The following is a 19120-nucleotide window of genomic DNA, read 5'->3' as shown; positions in this document are numbered from 1 at the left end:
AGATGTTTAACACATAAAATGTTCATCACAGCCCTGTGAGGTAGGTACAGCTTATACATATCCATTGTTAAGAGAGTAAACAATTTTCCAAGATTTCATGACTGGTAATTGGCAGAGCGGGGATTCCAACCCAGGCTGTCTGACTTTAGATAAGGTGTTCGTCATCACTACTTGAGTCTGCCTCTCACGCTTGAATCATAAGAAGTGTATATTGAACACTTCTCAGGTACCAGGCTCAGGCTAGGATTTGGCAGAGTCTTAGAAAGACCAGGTCTCTGCTGTCATTGAACTGGCACCCCAGTGCCCATGAGTGTCTTGTCAGTCAAGGCAGGAGGAGGAAAACCTACATGCCCATGCACAGGTCTGATGTTTGGACACACCCTGTTCCCTTACCCATGAGTTCTATAGTCAGAAGGCTCTGAGTTCAGAGGCCTTGGAGCTGAGAGCTCAGTTTAGGTGGAAATATGGGGATCCAGATCACCATGTAACCCTGGTGAGCCATATCCCCTTTCCCCCTGGGATTCATTTCAGCAGAGCTAGTGGAGGATGCATCTCTAATCCAGGGCCCAACTATTGTTTGAAGTTGGGAACAATTGAAGGGCAAGGGAGCTATAGATAGACCCACAGCTGCTGTCACCTGTTCCAGCCTGGGCACTGGGCCTAAGCATTGTCTACAATGGGGCACTCCACCAGTGAGGGCCCCTGCGGGTGGGAGATTGGACCAGCTGAGCTAATCTCTAGAGACAGTCAGAAGCCAAGACAGAGAAATATGGAGTCTCAAGGGTAGAGAGAAACAAGGTGACACAGAGACTAAGACCCTTAAGAGTTACAAGGCACTCCTACCAAATGCCAAAAATGGAGTCTGTTTGGAGGCAAGGGTAGAGACAGAGCTATTGACAAAATGAGAACCTAAGACAAAGGTTGGACTCACAGATGCAGCAAAACAGAGACCTGGACCAGGACTGGTGCTGGGTGCAGAGCACCTCCGTCCTGTCCAGATCTTTGTGTCCATCCCTCTGGGAGAACTACATCTGTACATTGCTCTCTGACATGGCCACATCCCAGGACTCTTCCGGGGGTACCCTGAAATTTGAGGGATCCTTGTAAATGCTCCAAGAGGCCTTTAGGGGTCTCCAGAAACAAAAGGTCTAGTTGTAGCTTTAATTCACTATGTGACCTTAGGTAAGGATCTGCTCTCCCTCTGTGCCTCAGTTTCCCTGACTGTTCAATGACAGTTGGTTTGGATGATCACTTAAGGGCCCTTTTGTCCTCTGCTATCAGGACATTTCCCCTCACATGTATAACCTCCCCCCTCTTGCTGCAACAGAAACCATAGTCCCCTCCTTTGTTTGCCCTTTGTGGGGATGGGGGACAGCTGGTTCCCCACCCCCTCCCCCTAGTAACCTTTCAGCCATAAATCCATGCTGAGGCGTCTCTCCTCCGGATAAACAGCCCTGATGCCTTTTGGCTGCCCTCATCCTATTTTCTGCTTGAAGCATCAGAGCTGGGGCCCACTTGAGCCCTTTGCAGCTGCCCAGGGCCCCAGGAGGGGAACAGACCTGGGACAAGCAGGTGCCCAACCACCCCCAGGGTGCCAGGGTGGCAGGTCCCTGCTGGGGCCTCACCACCTTGCATGTGGACCATTATGGCAGCCTCCTCCTGAGTGTGTCTTCCTGCCACCGGTCTCGCCCCTTCAGTTCATCCTCCACACCAGCTGCCACGAGGATCTGATGAACACATAAATCTGACCACACGGTCTGATTCCCTTTCTCAGAGCTCTTTGATGAAGAAATAAATAAAAACGCCTTTGATGGTGCCCCAACTCCTGCAGGGGAAAGCTCTAAATCCTAATCTGGCTTTTGAAGCCCTTCATGATCTAGTCCCAATTGCTCCATCCAGTCTCGTCTCCCTTCGTGCCCCTGGGGACCCAGCCTCAGCCAGTGTGACTGCTCAGGCATACCTTTACTCTCTTCTGCCTTGGACTTTTGGCTCATGCTATCCATCCCCTCTCTCCTACCTTCAGTGCCTCTACCTGTCCAGGCCCATCTGTTCCCACCTGAGCCACCACAGCAGCCTCTTCAACTGTTCCCTCCTACATCTCTTGCTCCTTCCAGTCCCCTTGCTACATGGAACCCCAAGATGCCATTATTGAACTTCAGATCTCATACTTTCCTCTCCTAATAGATTCCCATTGTACTTGCAATAAAACCCAGAGTCCCTTCCAGTTCCTTCGAGATGCTGAAGGATCTTGCCTACCTGTCTGCTTCTCTACCTACACCTTGTAAAACTCTCCCCTTGTTCACCATACCCAGTCGCACCACCATCGGGACAGTGCCTCAGAAATCCTTTCATGTTTTCTACCTCAAGGTTTTTGTATCCTCCATTGCTTACGCTTGGATGAACCTTCTCTGGGCTGGTTGGCTACTTCTCATCCTTCAACTGCCACCTCAGATGTCACCCCTTCAGAGAGGCTCTCCCTGGTCAACCTGAGTAAAACACACCCCCTTGCCCTCCAGAGCACTGCTGTTTATTCCCATCATAGCACCTGCCACAATCTTTAATTACCTTCAAAAATATATTTGCTGATTTTATTTTTTGCCTCCCAGGGGAATGTCAGCTCTTTGATGGAAGAAACCTGTCATGCCCCTGCCCTTGCCAGTCTGGGTGTCAGATTTGCTTTTGTCCTTCAGCCTCCTCCATTCGGACATCTTCCTTGAGTATCTTTCCTTTCTTGGACAATGAGTGTCTCTTGTTCCAACCCTGGATGCCGAGTAGAAGCTGTCAGATGCCTGTTGAGTTGGAGTCTTGTGTCTCTCCTGGCTGTTGTAGCCTTTTCACAGTGTCCCCTCAATATTTCTACTCAAAGAAGGACTCTGACCCAAAGAGGGAATTCTAGGCACTGAGGTGTATTGGTGGCAAGTGTATTTTGGACTGGGTTCTAAAATCCTGGAATCCCAGAACCCTGAAGTTTGAACAGACTTCAGAGATCACCCAGTCCAAAGCCTCAAGCCCTGCACAACCTCTGCCTGAGTCCTCCTTGGTGTGGGCAGGCTCACTTTCTTCCAAGGCAGCAGCTTCTGTTACTTACTGGTTCGGAGTATGAAAGTCCTCCTTTGTGTGCATCCAAACTCTGCTTCCTGTCCCTGCCCACTGTTCTGCTTTTGAGGCCACAAGAATCCCAAAGGCTCCCTCTGCTTCAGGACAGCTCTTCAAGTATTTAAAGTCAGCACCTTAACTCCTTGTGGATTGTAGTCTTTGTTGCATCTCTCAGGGTATTGGGTTTTCTCTTTGCTTTGTTAGTTTATCATGACCTCCTCTCAGCAGGAAGATGTATTCTGGGTAGTGGAAATGAACCTAACAGGGCAATTCTAGACTGTTTTTGGTTGGTTTTTTAGTACCAGGTTATATATTGAGCACATGCAATTCTAGAATCAGACCCACATTATACTTGACATAGATTAGGCTTATTAGAAGTTCTAATTCGCTAGGCTAATTTTGTAGCTTGATCCCTGGGCAAGAAGCCCTTGGTTCTGAGAATCCTTCAACAGTGAAGAGCTTTCTCCACCCTCTATGCTTTCTGTAAATGGTTCAAGTCAGCTCTCCCAGCCTCTGACCCCATATAGAAATTAAAACTATAAACTATGAAGTTTGATTTATTCACTTACTTAGTAGATATTTATTGACCTTCTACTATGTGAAGACTCTCTGCAAGCTGCTGGGGATACAGACCATGCCCCTGCCTCATGGAGTTCCTTTCTAGCAGTAGGAGGCAGGCAAGAAACAACTTAAGTTCTACAAAGACAGTTAAAACAAAATGATGTCCTAACAAATACAATGTTGAGAGAAAAAAAGAAAGGAACATATACTGTAAAATTCCACACATATAAATTCTGAAAATAGATAAAATTAATCCATGAAGGTAGCGTCAGGATTATAATACCCTGACTGGGGGTGGGGAAGGGGAGTTGTCTGAAAGAAGGTTTTAGGGGAACAATTTCTCATAATTTATGATAGTTTCTGTCTCCTAACAGTATGTTTACTTTGTGACATTCATCAGATTGTACAAGAATGTTCACCACAACCCTGACTATAATGGGAAAAGACAGGAGACAATCTGAATGTCTACCCAAAGGGGGCTTGTATTGTTTCATAACATTGGGAAATAAGTACAGGATTAATTCCTAAGAGGGCCTAGGCATTTGAATTTTGACAGGTATTGCCAAATTTGACAATGCATTTTTAAAAAGTTTTCATGGAATATATAGTAAAGCATATAAACCTTAAATGTTCTGCTTCATTCATTTCACAAGGTGGATACACCTGTGTAATCACTGCTCAGCTCAGTGCATGGAACATTTCCTGTATTCCAGAGGTCTCTCTTGTGCCCCTCCAGCCATTACACTCCCTCAGAGGACCACTCTTCCACTTCCAACCCCATACACTAGTTTTGCCAGTTTTTGAACTGTGCGTGGTTGAAAAGATATTTTAGAAATTACTTTTAAATCTTTTATTTGGTACATCTATGCATTTGAAGTAGTTAGCCCATCAGTACAGAAGATTTCTCTCTATGAACTCTATCTGACATCTGGTTAGAATCCAGGCTCTGAAACTCTCTAGTTTTGTGTGTCCGGTGTCTAAGGTTCTTGGATTCTTTGATTGTCAAATTCAAACCCTGAATGAGATGATGGACAGGAAAACCTGGAAGTGCTCCCATACATTCAGAAGTCTATAGACTGTCAGCACCCCAAAACCTGTTGAGATTGGGGTAAAGGAAGTTGGTTCCTTGTGAATCTTTTTCTTTTTGCAGTACTGGGGATGGAACCTAGGGCACTCTACCATTGAGCTACATCCTCAGCCCCTATTTTTTTTGTTGTTGGGGGTGGGGAGTACTGGGTATTGAACCACTGAGCCACATCCCCAGCCCTTTTTATTTTTTATTTTGAGACAAGATCTTGTTGAGTTGCTCAGGGCCTTGCTAAGTTGCTGAGGCAGATCTCAAGCTTGCAATCCTCCTACCTCAGTCTCTTAGTCACTGGGATCACAGGCATGTGCCACCATACATGGCATCTTTGGCCCTTTTTATTTTTTATTTTGAGAGGATTTTGCTTTCTTGCTGAGCTGGCCTTGAACTTAAGATCCTCCTGCCTCTGCCTCTTGAGTCATTGAAATTACAGGTGTGGGCCTGGCTCCTTTGAATCTTGAATGTCAGAATATGAAGGGGTTCCTAATTGGTCTACATTTCCTGGATTTGTTTCCTCTTCAGCTCAATCATTCCTTTATTTTATGGTCCCAGGGCTGGTTTTCTTCATATATGGTTTCCCTTAGGTACCCTCAGAGAGCTGGAGACAAAAGCAGGGATACAAGAGATAGTGTCCAGGTGCTGGAGAGGGATGTTTCATTCTGTTTCTCTTTTGGATCTATCTCTACTGATTTGTGAGACTGGCCAGTGTTCTTTCTCTGGGACTCAGTCTCCCTGAATGTGTAAGAAGAATTGAACTAGATGGTCTCAGAGGGTATTCTGTGGCTCCCCCTCTCTGAGTCTTTTTGTTCTCCATTTCTGGGGGTGAGGGTCTTTCTGTGGGTGTAAGAGAGTCTCTGTTATTCAGTTTCTCTCTCTGAGTTCCTCACTGCCTTGTCTCTGCCCCTGTCAGTCTCTGAATCCCAGCCTCCCTGTCTCTGAGTGGAGTGTCTCTCTCCGCCTTTGTGATCCCCTGACAATGGGAGGTAAAAATAGCCCAGGGGCCATGCTGGTGGAGATAAAAGGGAATTTGCCTTTTGTGTCCTGTAGCCAGGCTGGGGGGGCTGTGACACGTGGAGATTGCTGACATAGCTCTCCTCCAATGACCTTGACGGCAGCAATAAAAGGGGTAGCACAACTCCCTGCCCTCACCGCGGTGCTGAGGTGGGTGATCAGGGCTGGGGTGGGAGCCAAATGGTTGGCAGGCAAGAGTGCCCATGGGTGGCACTACAGATCTTCCATATCTGTAGGAGAAGATGCTATGGTGTGTGTGTGTGTGTATGTGTGTGTGTGTGTGTGTGTGTGTGTGTGTGTGAGAGAGAGAGAGAGACACACACACACACACACACACACGGGTTTCAACCAGGGAGTTACCTAGTATCAGGCCTTCTGGGTTGGAGGATCCTGCCTCAGTGTGGGGCCCTTGGTCCCTCAGTTTCCTTGTCACTGCCATATTCAATGCATACTGCCTAGGACCACCTTGAACTCCCCAGATTTCCAGGCCCTTTTTCTCTACTTCTTACTGCCATGATGGATGTGAGTGAACTTGGAGAGTCTGCCCGCTACCTCCGCCAAGGCTACCAGGAGCTGATGAAGGTGCACACTGTCCCATGGGATGGTAAGTGAAGGCTGGGGGTGGGGGATGGGCATGGCCTCAGCGAAGCCTTTCTGAACTCAGACCAGGAATGGAGAAGAGTGACACTCCAGTGCAGGCTGAAGTGGCACTCTGACCTGACAGCCTTAGCTCTGGACCTGCTCCTCAGATTCTAAGTCTTGGAGGCTAAAATCCCAGGGATCATGTGTGTCTGTCAGCAAGCCTTGATTTGTCTCTCTATAAAATGGGATAATACCACCTGCCTCCTGGAGCTGAGTCTACGAAGGCCTCAGGTTGGAACCTGAGGCCTCTGAGATGAGACCAGTAGCATGTGTGCAGGTAGCCTCAACATGTCCAAAAAAACCTATGCTGATCTTATTTTTAGTGCTTTCCACAGAGCCAAAGTCACTGTTTGTTAGAGACAGAAATAAAGACTACTATTTATGACCTGGATTGCTCATAGGACAATAATAACAATAGGTAATGTGTATTGAGTGCTTATTGTGCGCCAGGTCCAGATGCAGATGACTTTGCATGCATCCTCTCAACAACCTGGAAGGTGGGGACAGGGCCAGAGGCAGCTTCAAGGGTGTGTAACCTCTGTGGTTGCACAGGGCACCAATCTTAAAGGATCTGTTGCTTGATTGAGCACTCTACTGTTGCCACCTTGAATTGTTAAATAAGCTTTTTTTGACATATGAGTCTGCATTATGTTGACCTGAGGCCTTCAAGTTAAGCAGATGATCCTGAACAAGTCACTTGGCTAGCAAGTACAAAGGAAAGGAATAGAACCTTTAGTCTGCAACCTGAGTCTGTTTTTTAACTATCACAAAATCTGGGCTACCCAAAACTCTGAGACCAGCTGGAAAGAGGTGGCAGGAAAGAGCACAGACAGTTAGACCTGAGTCTTCAATGAAATGGGGAAGGCAGAAACCCCCTGAAAGTTATGCTCCTGATATTGAGGGACTGCTCCACAGAGGACCTCAGGAAAGCCTCAAGACATTGTGCATTTGAGGGAACAACTCCAGAGAGAATGAGGGATTTTCCCCAGGTTGCAGGGCAAGTAGGGCTGAAGCAGGGTTCTGAACCCATACGTGCTACCAAGACCGTTACTCTGATCGGGATCCTTGGAGATCTCAAGGGACTGCCAGCTCTGCCTGGGTTTGGAGGAGTATTCACTGGGGCTTCTGCTTCCTAGTAGAGTAGTTCCTGGGAGGGGTACAACTCTATGAACAGGCTTGGGAACCCCACCTGGACCCTTGGAAGGGCTCAAGCCACTCTCAAAGGCTCAATGATCTTTCTGGCACCTAGGAAAGAAGCGGGTCTGGGTGCCGGATGAACAGGATGCCTATGTGGAGGCCGAGGTCAAGTCAGAGGCTACTGGGGGCAGAGTCACCGTGGAGACCAAAGACCAGAAGGTTCAGCTTACCTTTTCCTGAGATTAGTCCCTCTATTTTTGGGGGCAAAACTCCTGACCCTTGGGAACCATCTGGGAATGAGGAAGGGTCAGTAGGTTTCTCTGCAGCACTCACCATATGACACCCCTTCTTGGCAGGTGTTGACAGTACGTGAAACTGAGCTGCAGCCTATGAACCCACCCCGCTTCGACTTACTCGAGGACATGGCCATGATGACGCACCTCAATGAGGCAGCGGTGCTGCACAACCTGCGCCAGCGTTATGCTCGCTGGATGATCTACGTGAGCTGCGCGCTGGGGCGGGGCTGCTAGTGGGCGGGGATGGAGTTGGGGCTAGAGGTGGGGCTAGAAGCAAGGCTTCTGCGGTTGTAGAGGCTGGGCTTGGGGAACAGCCTAGGCAAATGTGAAGGCGGCCCAGAGGTAGGGCGTGGTGGGATCCTGGTGTGGTAGAGGCGTATCCAGGGCTGGGGCAGAGCTGGAGTCGTGGCTGCGGTCCACAGGGGTGCAACTACTGCTGCTGGGACGTGGAAGGAGGTTAGCTGGCCCTGTGGGGGCGGAGCTGGGGACAGGAGTAAGGGTTAGTTAAGAGGAGGTGGGGCTGGGGAGATAGTTAAGTCGCTAGAGTGCTTGCCTTGTAAGCACAAGGCCCTGAGATCAATCCCCAGCACCACAAAAAAAAAAAAAAAAAAAAAAATGGTGGCATGGCCTGTCAGGTGGCTCCTTGAATATTGCAGGGATCATGGTGTTGTGAGGACTGGCTCCTGGGAATGTGAATTTGCACCCCCAAAACAAAACCCTTCCTATAAACTGTCTCCTCAGACATATTCGGGTCTCTTCTGTGTCACCATCAATCCCTACAAATGGCTTCCTGTCTACACGGCTTCAGTTGTGGCCGCTTACAAGGGAAAGCGCCGCTCAGAGGCCCCACCTCATATATACGCAGTGGCGGATAATGCCTATAACGACATGCTGCGCAGTAAGGGCTGCCTCCACTCCTCTCCCCCACTCAAGACCTCTACCCCCGCCCCCAGGGAGGCCTCTGTAGAGGATGCCCTTCCCTCCTCTTGTACTGCCATCCATTGATGCTTCTGGAGACTAGCGCAGCCATGTGCCTCTCCAGACTGGCTTGTCCCACTTGCCCTTCCTGGTTTTGTCCCTGGATTGTTGGGGGCTGCCTGCTGGTGCCTTGAACACCCCACGTGTTCCACCTTGGCTGACTTTTCTATCCCCTCCTCTTTCCTCCAGACCGGGAGAACCAGTCCATGCTGATCACGTGAGTGTGGGGCTCTGGGGGTGGGGTGGGATATGCAGCAGGAAGGGGATAGAACCAAAATAATTTCCCGACTTTGAATCCAAAGTGCTTGAGGGCAGGGTTTTTGCCATCGGGAGCCAGTTTGCCAGCTGAAGCTAAATCAGGCCTAAGCATTTCTGCCCCATTTGTGGGTGAGCAGTAGGGAGGCCTTGCTCCAGTATTGCTTCTCCCCAGGGCCCAGAATCTCCACCTTGATCCTTTGGGGGTTCTAATTTTTGCTAAGTAGAAAAGGGGGAAGAAGGAGGGATTTCCTTTCCCTTTCCTCCTCCTCACCATCTTTTACCTCTGATCCTTCTTCCTTTGAAGGCAAAGAAAGGTGGTAGATTTCTTATATATCAGGTTCATGTCCAGCTAAGCCAATATGGACAGTGTCTGTGTGTACACATGCACACACATGCAAAAACTTGCAGCCTGGTAGTTAAGAGCAGAGGCCTTGAAACCAGTTGACCTGGAGTCAGGTTCTCATGTTTCCATTTCCTGTTGTGTGCCCTGGAGCTCTGAGCCTCACCAATAAAAATAGAACAATCCTACCTACTATATAGAATAATAAGTTAATGAGTTGATATGTGTGCCTGGCACACAGCAGGGACAGTCCAGAATTTTTGAGGCCTGTTTCCTTATGCATAAAATGGAAATGGTACCTGTCTACAGGATTTCTTTCCTAAGGCTTAACTAAGCCAATGGAGGTCAAGTACTTGGCCTGGCACCTGGAGCTAAGTTAGTGCTTAGTGAACAGTGGCACCCTCATGCGTGTTATTTCACAGGAATGGGTTGCTGGCTTGCTTTGTAAAAGCACCTAGAGGGTTGATCTATCCCTGAGGGTTTAGACTTTGGGGTACTGAGTTGGGTGCTGATTGATGGGGGAAGGAGAGAAGGGTGTCCTACTTGAGGGATAGGGCATTGGGGCTGGGGATCTAGGCAAGATGGGCATTGGTGACTCATGTTTGTGTTGTCCAAGCGGAGAGTCGGGGGCCGGTAAGACGGTTAACACCAAGCGGGTCATTCAGTACTTTGCCATCGTCGCTGCCCTGGGAGACGGGCCAGGCAAGAAGGCCGTAAGACTTGCCCACTTGGGCACAGATTCCCACTGCTTCTCGCTTGTTCTTTCTTTCTTCCCCTTCTTCTTCTTTTTTTTCCCCCTCCCTCTTTCTTTCTTTTTCCCCTTTTTAAAATGTTACTCCCCACAGTTCCCAGCCCTGCCTGAGCCTCTCACCTTGGTGGGAGATTCTGGCCTGAGCAAGGCTTGACCTGAAAAACTGTGGCCACCTAAAGCACACTGAGTTAGTCCCACACCCGCCTGCCACAATGTTCCCTCCTGTAACACAGGATGGCTGTGCTGTGATGCTATTCCTAAACTTTTTTATGTGATTTTTCTCTTTCATTATGACATTTGTATTTTGAGAGAGCTTACCAAATAGGGTGTTTTTCCTGTTAAGTCATTGTTTTCTTGGTTTTCCACACACCAAAGACAGTTACCTGCTCAGCCAGAGGGAACAGGCTTTACACAAACATTCAGTAGCCAGAGTCAAGGGTACTGGGTGTTCTCAGTGATTTTGTGACCTGTGATACACTAAGGTTTTTGGAAATTTCTTAGAGGTGGTTTTTTTTTTTTTTTTTCCTTTTCCCCATTTTGTTTTGGTTTGTCTTTATACCTAGCTCAGGGACCAGCGGTTCAGAGTTCTGTGGCTCTTCCCTCACCCCCACACATCTACTCCAAAATGGGCTGCCATTTCCTTCCAGAAGCCTTCTGCACAGCCCTCACTCCTGGTCCTGTTGAGCCTTGCTTTATTCTGGGGCATTTTTCTTTTTTATTCTTTTCTACTTTTTATCCACCCCCCTTTTCTTTTTTCCCATTTTATTTTCTTGGTTTTTGATTTTTGTTTTAGTTTTGTTTTTTGGTTGTGGCCGTTGTTGTTTTCATTGTTTTGTTTTTTGCCGTTGACTTTTTGGTATTCTTCCTTCCCTTCCCACCCTGTTTTCCAAAAGATCTTTAGGGAGATCTACAGAAAGTTGTGTAGGTCTAGCAATAGGAAAAATAGCAGGGGAAGGCCAGAATTGGCAAGGACATAACTAGAGAGGCTTGGGAGCAGGGAGCACCTGGGCAGAAAGGAGTCCAGGATAAAGGGTCAGGCTTGGGAGGTAGAGGGAAGGCTGCCCACAGGACACAGGAACTTGAAAGCTGTATTGACCCTCTCCCCTTGGCCCAACAGTCCTGGAGGGAACCCTGCATGAAAATATTAGATGGGAGTGTGTGAAGAGGGGGTACCTGCCATTTCCTTCCTGCCTCCGTCTTCCCAACGATGTCTCTGAGGGCATTTTTTAAGTCTTGGGCTTCCTGGAGGTGAATAAGTGAATCCCGAAGTCCCTTGTGGCGTATCTGCTCTCTCCAGAATCCATTCCTTCCTTCCTCTCTTTTTCTTCTCAGGTTTATGGCATCCAGGGTAGGGAAGAGAAGGCAGAAGAAAATGGAGGGAAGAGAAGGATGAGGCTAGGAGGGGAAGAGGGAGCAAGGCTCAGTTCCTAAAGTCCCTCTGGGTGAGGCACATAAGACTGGTAGGCATTGAGGGAGGCAGGAGGCCTGGGTTTGGCCTACTCTACCATCCACTTGAACAGATCAGCTCCCAGTTCTGGGTCTTGGGTTCCTTATTTGCAAATTAGGTCTAATAACAGGTGCCTGGTAGGGCCATTTTGAATAATAGGTGTACAGCATACAATGAAAACATGCGTAATCACAATACAAAGAAGTATATGGAAGGGCCATCAGAGGGAGGTTAGGGTAGGAAGGTAGAGCAGGAAAGAGGTCTCTTCCAGCCATAGAGCATCAGGGAAGCCTTCCTGGAGGAGGGGGTGCTTTGGCTGGGCTCTAAAGAGGAGATTTTAGTCAAGAGCCCCTAGGGCTTGGGATGGGTGGCACTGCATTGGCGTGGAAAATGAGAGAGTACTGAAGAGGCAGAGACGGTTGGGGGAGGGAATGGGCAGTGAGGAGGAGACCCTAATGCAGCCCCTGCCTGAAGCTGCTGGCTAGGGTTGAGCCCGCTGCGCCTTTCTAACATTGCTCCTAACCACCCAGGGGCCAAGCCGTGGGAAGCGGGGAGACGGGCGCTGCATTTACTGTTAGTAAATACTTGGTGACTAACATTCACTGTCCTTCTAACTCTTCTCCCCACCAACACCTGGGAGACCTCACATCCTCTAATATATTCCTTCTCCCCACCCCCTAGCAATTTCTGGCAACAAAGACTGGGGTAAGTATGGGGCCAGTGTGAGGGGGCAACAGTGATGAAGTCCTGAGCAGCCCCCTCCCCTTCCCAGTCAGCAGGCAGCACTGAGAGATCCCTCATCCCCTGCCCCCACCACTAGGGCACCCTCGAGGATCAAATCATTGAGGCTAACCCTGCCATGGAGTCTTTTGGCAATGCCAAGACCCTGAGGAATGACAACTCTTCCCGCTTTGTGAGTGGCCACAGTGGGAGTGGGTGGCTGGGGGTGGAGAGGGATCAGTAGCCAGGAGGACCCATGTGGTGGGAGCCTTCAGTGGGTTGGGCAGCGACCTGAGCCCCTTGACTGAGGGCAGCTCCTCTGCCTGCAGGGCAAGTTCATCCGCATTCACTTCGGTCCCTCTGGGAAGCTGGCCTCTGCAGATATTGACAGCTGTGAGTCGGGGTGAGGGGAGGGCTCGGGTGGGGAAGAAGGGACAGAGCTGGTTTGAGCCTTTCCATTCAGACTTGGCATCCCGCTCAAGTCCTCGGGGCTCCACCTGCCCTAGGTTTTTTTCGCCATCAGACCACTGCCCATTTCAGGCCACCTTACCTTTCAACACAATGTCACACCAGCTTCCCTAGGGGTTCCCAGCCCCACTCCTCTGCTTGGTCTTCCAGCCACAGTCTCTCTAATCCTGACCTGTCCCTGCTTAAAAACCTTCCCTAAATCCTGTCACCTAACGATAGAGACCCAAATTCTTATTTAGCCAGTAAGGCTCCTGTGATTGGGTCTGCTTGCATCCCATCTTGTCCATCGCCCCTGACCAGGCACTTCTGCCCTCTGCTCCTCCTGCCTCAGCCTCATGTCCACACTTAGAGAATGCTCCTAACACCTGTCTGCATGGTTGCTCATCCTGTCTGATATAGTCCAGTTACCTAGAGACCAGTGTTTGGGCCACACGAATGGGTCACACCCACAGAAGAGCTGCTGTGCTGACCACTTCCCCCCCTTTGGATGCATGTCAGATCCTGAATAGATAAGCACACGTGGACTAACACACCAGCAGATAAAAATCTACACACACAGGCACGTGTGGCCAGAGATACAGCAGTATAAATAGACACATCCCACAGAGTGATGCAGGTGCTGACCTGTGTATGGACACAGCAACCTTCCACATCCCCTGCTCCTAACTGTCACTTCCTCCCTACCCCGTCCCTTCTTGGGGTGTCCACTCTGGGGAGGTCTAGGAGATGGCAGGTCAGTGCCCCTTTTCTGCAGATCTCCTAGAGAAATCTCGAGTGATCTTCCAGCTGCCTGGTGAGCGTGGCTACCACATCTACTATCAGATCCTCTCCGGAAAGAAGCCAGAGCTGCAGGGTGAGGGCCAGCGATGGAGGGGAGGAGTCATAACCCAAGGGGACTGCCTGACTCTTCCTGTCCCCCATCAGGCCAGGTCCTGGGATGGCCGTTCCCTCCTGGGCACTCAGAGCCTGTTTCTGTCTCTGCACTCCTTTCTGGAACTTCTGGTTATTATTGAGTTCTCTCCTTCCTGTGCCAGGCAGCAGGCCTCTTGGTTCTGCTGTCCTTATATATCTTCTCAAAGAAACTGAAGTCCCTGGTGGGGTTGTGGCTCCGTGGTAGAGCACTAGCATAGCATGTGCAGGGCACTGAGTTCAATTCTCAGCACCACATAAAAAAATAAATAAAGATATTGTGTACAGCTACAGCTAAAAATTAAAAAAAAAAGAAACTGAAGTCCCTCTTGAGATTAGAACCCCCTGACCCATATCACAGTGGACCCAGTGACTGTCCATAAGTTCCCTCCTTTACAAGCCCCTTGAGGGCAGAATCTAGTCTTCCCTGTGTCCCAGCACTAGGGCCAGAGGGGTGGCCATGAGGGACAGAGGTTCATTCCTCAGTGAAGCATAAACAAAGAGAATACCCCCCCCCCAAAAAAAAAAATAATAAAAGGGACGAGGGTATAGTTCAGTGGTAGAGCTCTTGTCCTAACATGAACAAGGCCCTAGTTTCAATCTCTAGTACTGGGGGGGAAAAAAAAGGAACAAATAAAAAGAAGGCATGGGGTTGGGGATCAGCAACAGGCTCTGGACAAGTCCTGGGAGGGCCCTAGACTCCTGCTGGCTGGGCCCCCTAAGGTCTGTCATGCTGGGCTAGAGGACATAGCCTGATCTGCCCTTTGCTGCCTCATGCCCACAGATATGCTGCTTCTGTCTATGAACCCCTACGACTACCACTTCTGCAGCCAGGGTGTCATCACTGTGGATAATATGGACGATGGGGAGGAGCTCATCGCCACAGACGTATGGGCTGTGGGGCTGGGGAACTGAGCAGGGTGCCTGTGGTGTGGGGGCTCATGGATGTGTGGGCTGGGTAGGGATCAGGGAGCACTGTCAGTGGCAGTGCCTGACTGGACCTGGAGGACCCCAGACTTCTCAACCCTCTGTGCTCCCCATACCCTTAGCATGCCATGGACATCCTGGGCTTCAGCGTGGATGAGAAGTGTGCCTGCTACAAGATCGTGGGTGCCCTCCTGCACTTTGGCAACATGAAGTTCAAGCAGAAGCAGAGAGAGGAGCAGGCCGAGGCCGATGGCACTGAGAGTGAGGGGGGACCTGACCCTGTTCTGACCTGGCCTTCACATTGACCCCATTACCATGTCCTGTCCATGATCTTTAACCCTCACTTATGTCCACAACCTTTGACCTCAGTCTTTTGTGCTCCTATTCAACTCCAGACCCTTACTCTCCCGAGGCTGACAGTGTGCTGGTCTTGAACTTGACCCCTCCCACCCCTCCTCTTAACCCCAGGCTGAGGCAATAGAGTCAGGTGCCCACATTGTTGCCTTCCTCCTTTCTTAGCCAACCCATGTGCCCTGCCAGGTGCTGACAAGGCTGCCTACCTGATGGGCGTCAGCAGTGGGGACCTCCTCAAAGGCCTTCTGCACCCCCGGGTGCGTGTGGGGAATGAATACGTGACCAAGGGGCAGAGTGTGGAGCAGGTGAGTGGAGGTTAGTGAGGCTGCCTGGAGGCAGCTGGGCAGGGTCCCCTCCTTACCAAATTCCAGCCTAGCCTTCTTCCTCCCCCAGGTGGTGTTTGCTGTGGGGGCTTTGGCCAAGGCCACCTATGACCGGCTGTTTCGGTGGCTGGTGTCTCGGATCAACCAGACACTGGACACAAAGCTGCCCCGGCAGTTCTTCATTGGGGTCCTGGACATTGCTGGGTTTGAGATCTTTGAGGTGAGAACAGACCTGCAACCCTGGCTGAGTTCTCTCTGAAGTGGGGCAGCATGGGTGGGAGGGGGCAGGGTGAGCTTTCACGTGTTCCTCTATCCCATCTGCTGAGCTGGGCACCTCCCTCTCAGTTCAACAGCTTTGAGCAACTGTGCATCAACTTCACCAATGAGAAGCTGCAGCAGTTCTTCAACCAGCACATGTTTGTGCTGGAGCAGGAGGAGTATAAGCGTGAGGGCATCGACTGGGTCTTCATTGACTTTGGCCTTGACCTGCAGCCCTGCATTGACCTCATTGAGAAGGTGGGGCCCCAGGCAAGGCCCCTGTGAGGAGGGGAGTGTGTGCTTATTTGTGAGCAAGCCTGTGTAAGAGTGTGTGTGTGGGGGGGGGGTTTTACATTGAAGTAAGCATATTCATGTGTGATTGTGACTGTGTATGCAGGTATGAATGGGAACGTTTGTATAGGTGTGCAGGATTGGATGTGAAAGAGTGTTGGTGTGTGTGAGCAATGGGAGTGTGAAAGTCTGTTGGCAACAACCCCTCTGGGTGCACATGATTTTGCAGCCACAATTTCACTGGGTCCTCCAAATTGCCCTGTGCAGGACAGAGTGTTTCCATGTTTATTTAATTGTGAAACATACCATATTTCCCTATTGTACCAAGAATGGAGGAAAATTAAATTTGGAAATAAATATTAGAAATAAAGGGGTAAAAATGTTTCCATCCACTCTTACTATAGCCTGTCCTGGCCCTTGAGTTAATTTCCTCCATATCCTTTGTTCTGGGTATATATTTTCTTTATGGACACAAACTCGGTTCATACCTTACTTTTCCTCTGCATATGCATTTTGAATATTGTTGAGCAGAATAGGTCATGGAGCAGATGATTCTCATATAATCCCCAACCGTTGGGCATTTCAGTGATGGATTTCTTTTGTTGTTACATTTGGCACTGAAGATAATCACTTTCCCAGATAGCAGGTTGGGAAGCTGAAGCTTATTGAGGCATAAGGTCCCCACAGATAGTGAGGAAGCCATGTGGACTTGGTGGCTTCTTTTTTTTTAACTTATATATTTGCGTGTTACTGTGTGTGAGCCACAGATGTTGTGGAGGTGAGAATGGGTATTGGGTTTGTACACGTCTCATGAACAAAGGAAATTCAGTTATTGGGAATTGTACATAGTGGTTTGGAAGCCAACACTCACTTTTGTTTTTATCTCAGAAGTTGGGGCTCCCAGAAGTGGGTTTGGTCTCTGATCTTTTGGGGAGATGGCTGGAGTTGGGGATTTGGAATGTCTTCCCAGAGGGAGGTGTTCTGGGAAACGGGTCCATCCCAGCCAGGATGGGCTGGCCCTTCAAACTTGGTCTTTATCCCCCAGCCGCTGGGCATCCTGTCCATCCTGGAGGAGGAGTGCATGTTCCCCAAGGCCTCTGATGCCAGCTTTCGGGCCAAGCTCTATGACAACCATGCAGGGAAGTCACCCAATTTCCAGCAGCCTCGACCTGATAAGAAGCGCAAGTACCAGGCCCACTTTGAGGTGGTCCACTATGCAGGCGTGGTAGGTGCCTATTGGAATAACACCCCTCTGCCACTCCCCTCCTTGGGGTTCCCTTCCCTTGGCTCAGCACCTGTCTTGCCTCTGCCCAGGTGCCTTATAGCATTGTGGGCTGGCTCGAGAAAAACAAGGATCCCTTGAATGAGACTGTGGTCCCCATCTTCCAAAAGTCACAGAACAGGCTCTTGGCCACCCTCTATGAGAACTATGCAGGCTCCTGCTCCAGTGAGTACTGAGGAACAAGCTTGCCATTCCCATAAGGGCCCATGGAGTGGCATTTTCTGGAGTGTCTGACTGTGTCCCCTGCGTCTCCATAGCTGAGCCCCCTAAGTCTGGGGTGAAGGAGAAGCGTAAGAAGGCAGCATCGTTCCAGACGGTGTCCCAGCTGCACAAGGTGAGGTCCAGAGTGGGCCCCATTGCAGACCCTCGCTTTCACCAGCCTCCAGCCCATCCTGTGCTCCCTGCCATGTCCCCTGCTTCCTGGGCGGGCGGCTGTTAAGACTTGCAGTGATGTTTAACTCGTCTCCACGTGAACATCACAGCAAGTCTGTGCTGCTACCCGTCCCCACGCTGCCTGGGCAGGGCTGAGGGGGAGGGAAGGGAGCCATGGGCCTCTGTGAGGGATGGGATCTGGTGGCAGGGTGGAGGCTTTGGTTGTCATGACGGGAGAGGACCTTGCCACAAAGAACAGGAGTGAAAGAACAAAGGTGCAGGGCACGTTTAGGCACCTCTGATGTGGTTTCTGGCATGCTGGGGATTGAACCCAGGGCCTCGTGCATGCTAGGCAGACCCTCCACCACTGAGCTGCATCCCCAGTCCTACATTTAGGACCTCTGCCCAGTCCTCTCCAGCCCCGATCCAGTGCGACATCCAATTGTGGTTCTCTGCCTTCTGTACCTTCTCCCCACTCTCCCCACTCCCAGGAGAACCTCAACAAATTGATGACCAACCTGCGGGCCACACAGCCCCACTTTGTCCGCTGCATTGTCCCCAACGAGAACAAGACCCCAGGTAGGGCTGGCTTGGGGTATGTGGGGACACTGGAGAAGGGAAGACAAGTCTTCTCCCCTGCCTTTGCAGGGTCTGCACAGCCTCAAAGTAAAACCAGGGTCTAGACCTTGGGTCTAGACTCTTCTCTATGACACCTGAAGTGTATCCTTAGACCTCTGATCTTTTCCTTTTCCCCACCATATCCAGGGGTCATGGACGCCTTCTTGGTTCTGCACCAGCTACGCTGCAATGGGGTCCTGGAGGGGATCCGCATCTGCCGCCAAGGATTCCCCAACAGGCTGCTCTATGCAGACTTCAGGCAGCGGTGGGTGGCTCCTGGCCCTGCCTGGCTCCTTTTCCACCTCCACCCTCAGCTGCCTTCCCTGGCTCTCAGCTCCGGGTGGAAGCTGCAGGAAAGGCTTATATTAGAGCCTATGGGATAAAGGAAGGTTCCAGTTCTTGAAGAGGAGGCCAGGGACAGTGAGGGGCTGGGCAAGTCTCCCTGGGGTGGCTAGGACCTGGAAAGGGTCCTGGGGAGAGAAGGGAGTAGACTTGGGGTAAATAAGGGAGGTGGAGCCAACAGGCCTTCCAATGACCAGGATACAGAGTAAGAAAGAAAGGAGAGTATGGTGACTCCCAGGTTTGGCGCCTGAGCAACTGGGAGGTTGATGCAAGATGCAAAGCAGGGTGTTTTGATCTGGGGAAGTGACAGGGTAGGGGTTTGAACTCTGCTCTGAGCATGTCAAATTGGAAATGTCTGCAGCAGACACCCCAAAGGGAAGTCAAGCGGGAGATTTGCTTTATTCTTCTGGAGCTCAGCAGAGCTGGGCTTCATGATGCCTGACAGTGAGCACTCAGTCACTACCATCAGCTCCCTTCCTTCTTCCCTCCACAGGTTTGATTTTGTTAAACTACAGATACCCAGAGTTCTTCCCCTTTTAGAAGTAACTGGGCATCCACATAGTCCTTTCTAAAGGATGTCTGTGTTGGCATGTGAACTCTCCCATAGTTTGCTTTCATGTAGCTGTCCGTCTTGAAGATTGTTCCTTGTCAGCAG

At 50.1% G+C, this 19120-nt stretch overlaps 1 protein-coding gene across 4 annotated transcripts in view; it reads left to right on the top strand.

The window, feature by feature from the left end:
* The window catches only part of Myh7b (myosin heavy chain 7B), a 41007-nt gene that overhangs the window by 12261 nt on the left and 9626 nt on the right, over positions 1-19120 (top strand). For 2 of the 4 annotated variants that reach the window (XM_047540917.1, XM_047540918.1), the window contains exons 3-22: positions 6232-6356; positions 7644-7750; positions 7888-8031; positions 8569-8725; positions 8995-9022; positions 10020-10116; positions 12283-12306; positions 12422-12514; positions 12651-12714; positions 13544-13642; positions 14483-14586; positions 14748-14886; positions 15166-15284; positions 15373-15522; positions 15648-15818; positions 16897-17076; positions 17166-17298; positions 17391-17467; positions 17997-18084; positions 18271-18388. In XM_047540917.1, the coding sequence (XP_047396873.1) occupies positions 6266-6356; positions 7644-7750; positions 7888-8031; positions 8569-8725; positions 8995-9022; positions 10020-10116; positions 12283-12306; positions 12422-12514; positions 12651-12714; positions 13544-13642; positions 14483-14586; positions 14748-14886; positions 15166-15284; positions 15373-15522; positions 15648-15818; positions 16897-17076; positions 17166-17298; positions 17391-17467; positions 17997-18084; positions 18271-18388 (2183 nt within the window). In that variant the 5' untranslated portion in view covers positions 6232-6265. Of the gene's footprint in view, positions 1-6231; positions 6357-7643; positions 7751-7887; positions 8032-8568; positions 8726-8994; positions 9023-10019; positions 10117-12282; positions 12307-12421; positions 12515-12650; positions 12715-13543; positions 13643-14482; positions 14587-14747; positions 14887-15165; positions 15285-15372; positions 15523-15647; positions 15819-16896; positions 17077-17165; positions 17299-17390; positions 17468-17996; positions 18085-18270; positions 18389-19120 lie in introns of those variants that run through there. The other 2 variants (XM_047540919.1, XM_047540920.1) reach the window with 2 other exon arrangements.

Source organism: Sciurus carolinensis, chromosome 2, assembly GCF_902686445.1.
Source record: "Sciurus carolinensis chromosome 2, mSciCar1.2, whole genome shotgun sequence".
Taxonomy (NCBI): Eukaryota; Metazoa; Chordata; class Mammalia; order Rodentia; family Sciuridae; genus Sciurus; species Sciurus carolinensis.
This window is presented reverse-complemented; position numbering and strand designations above follow the sequence as displayed.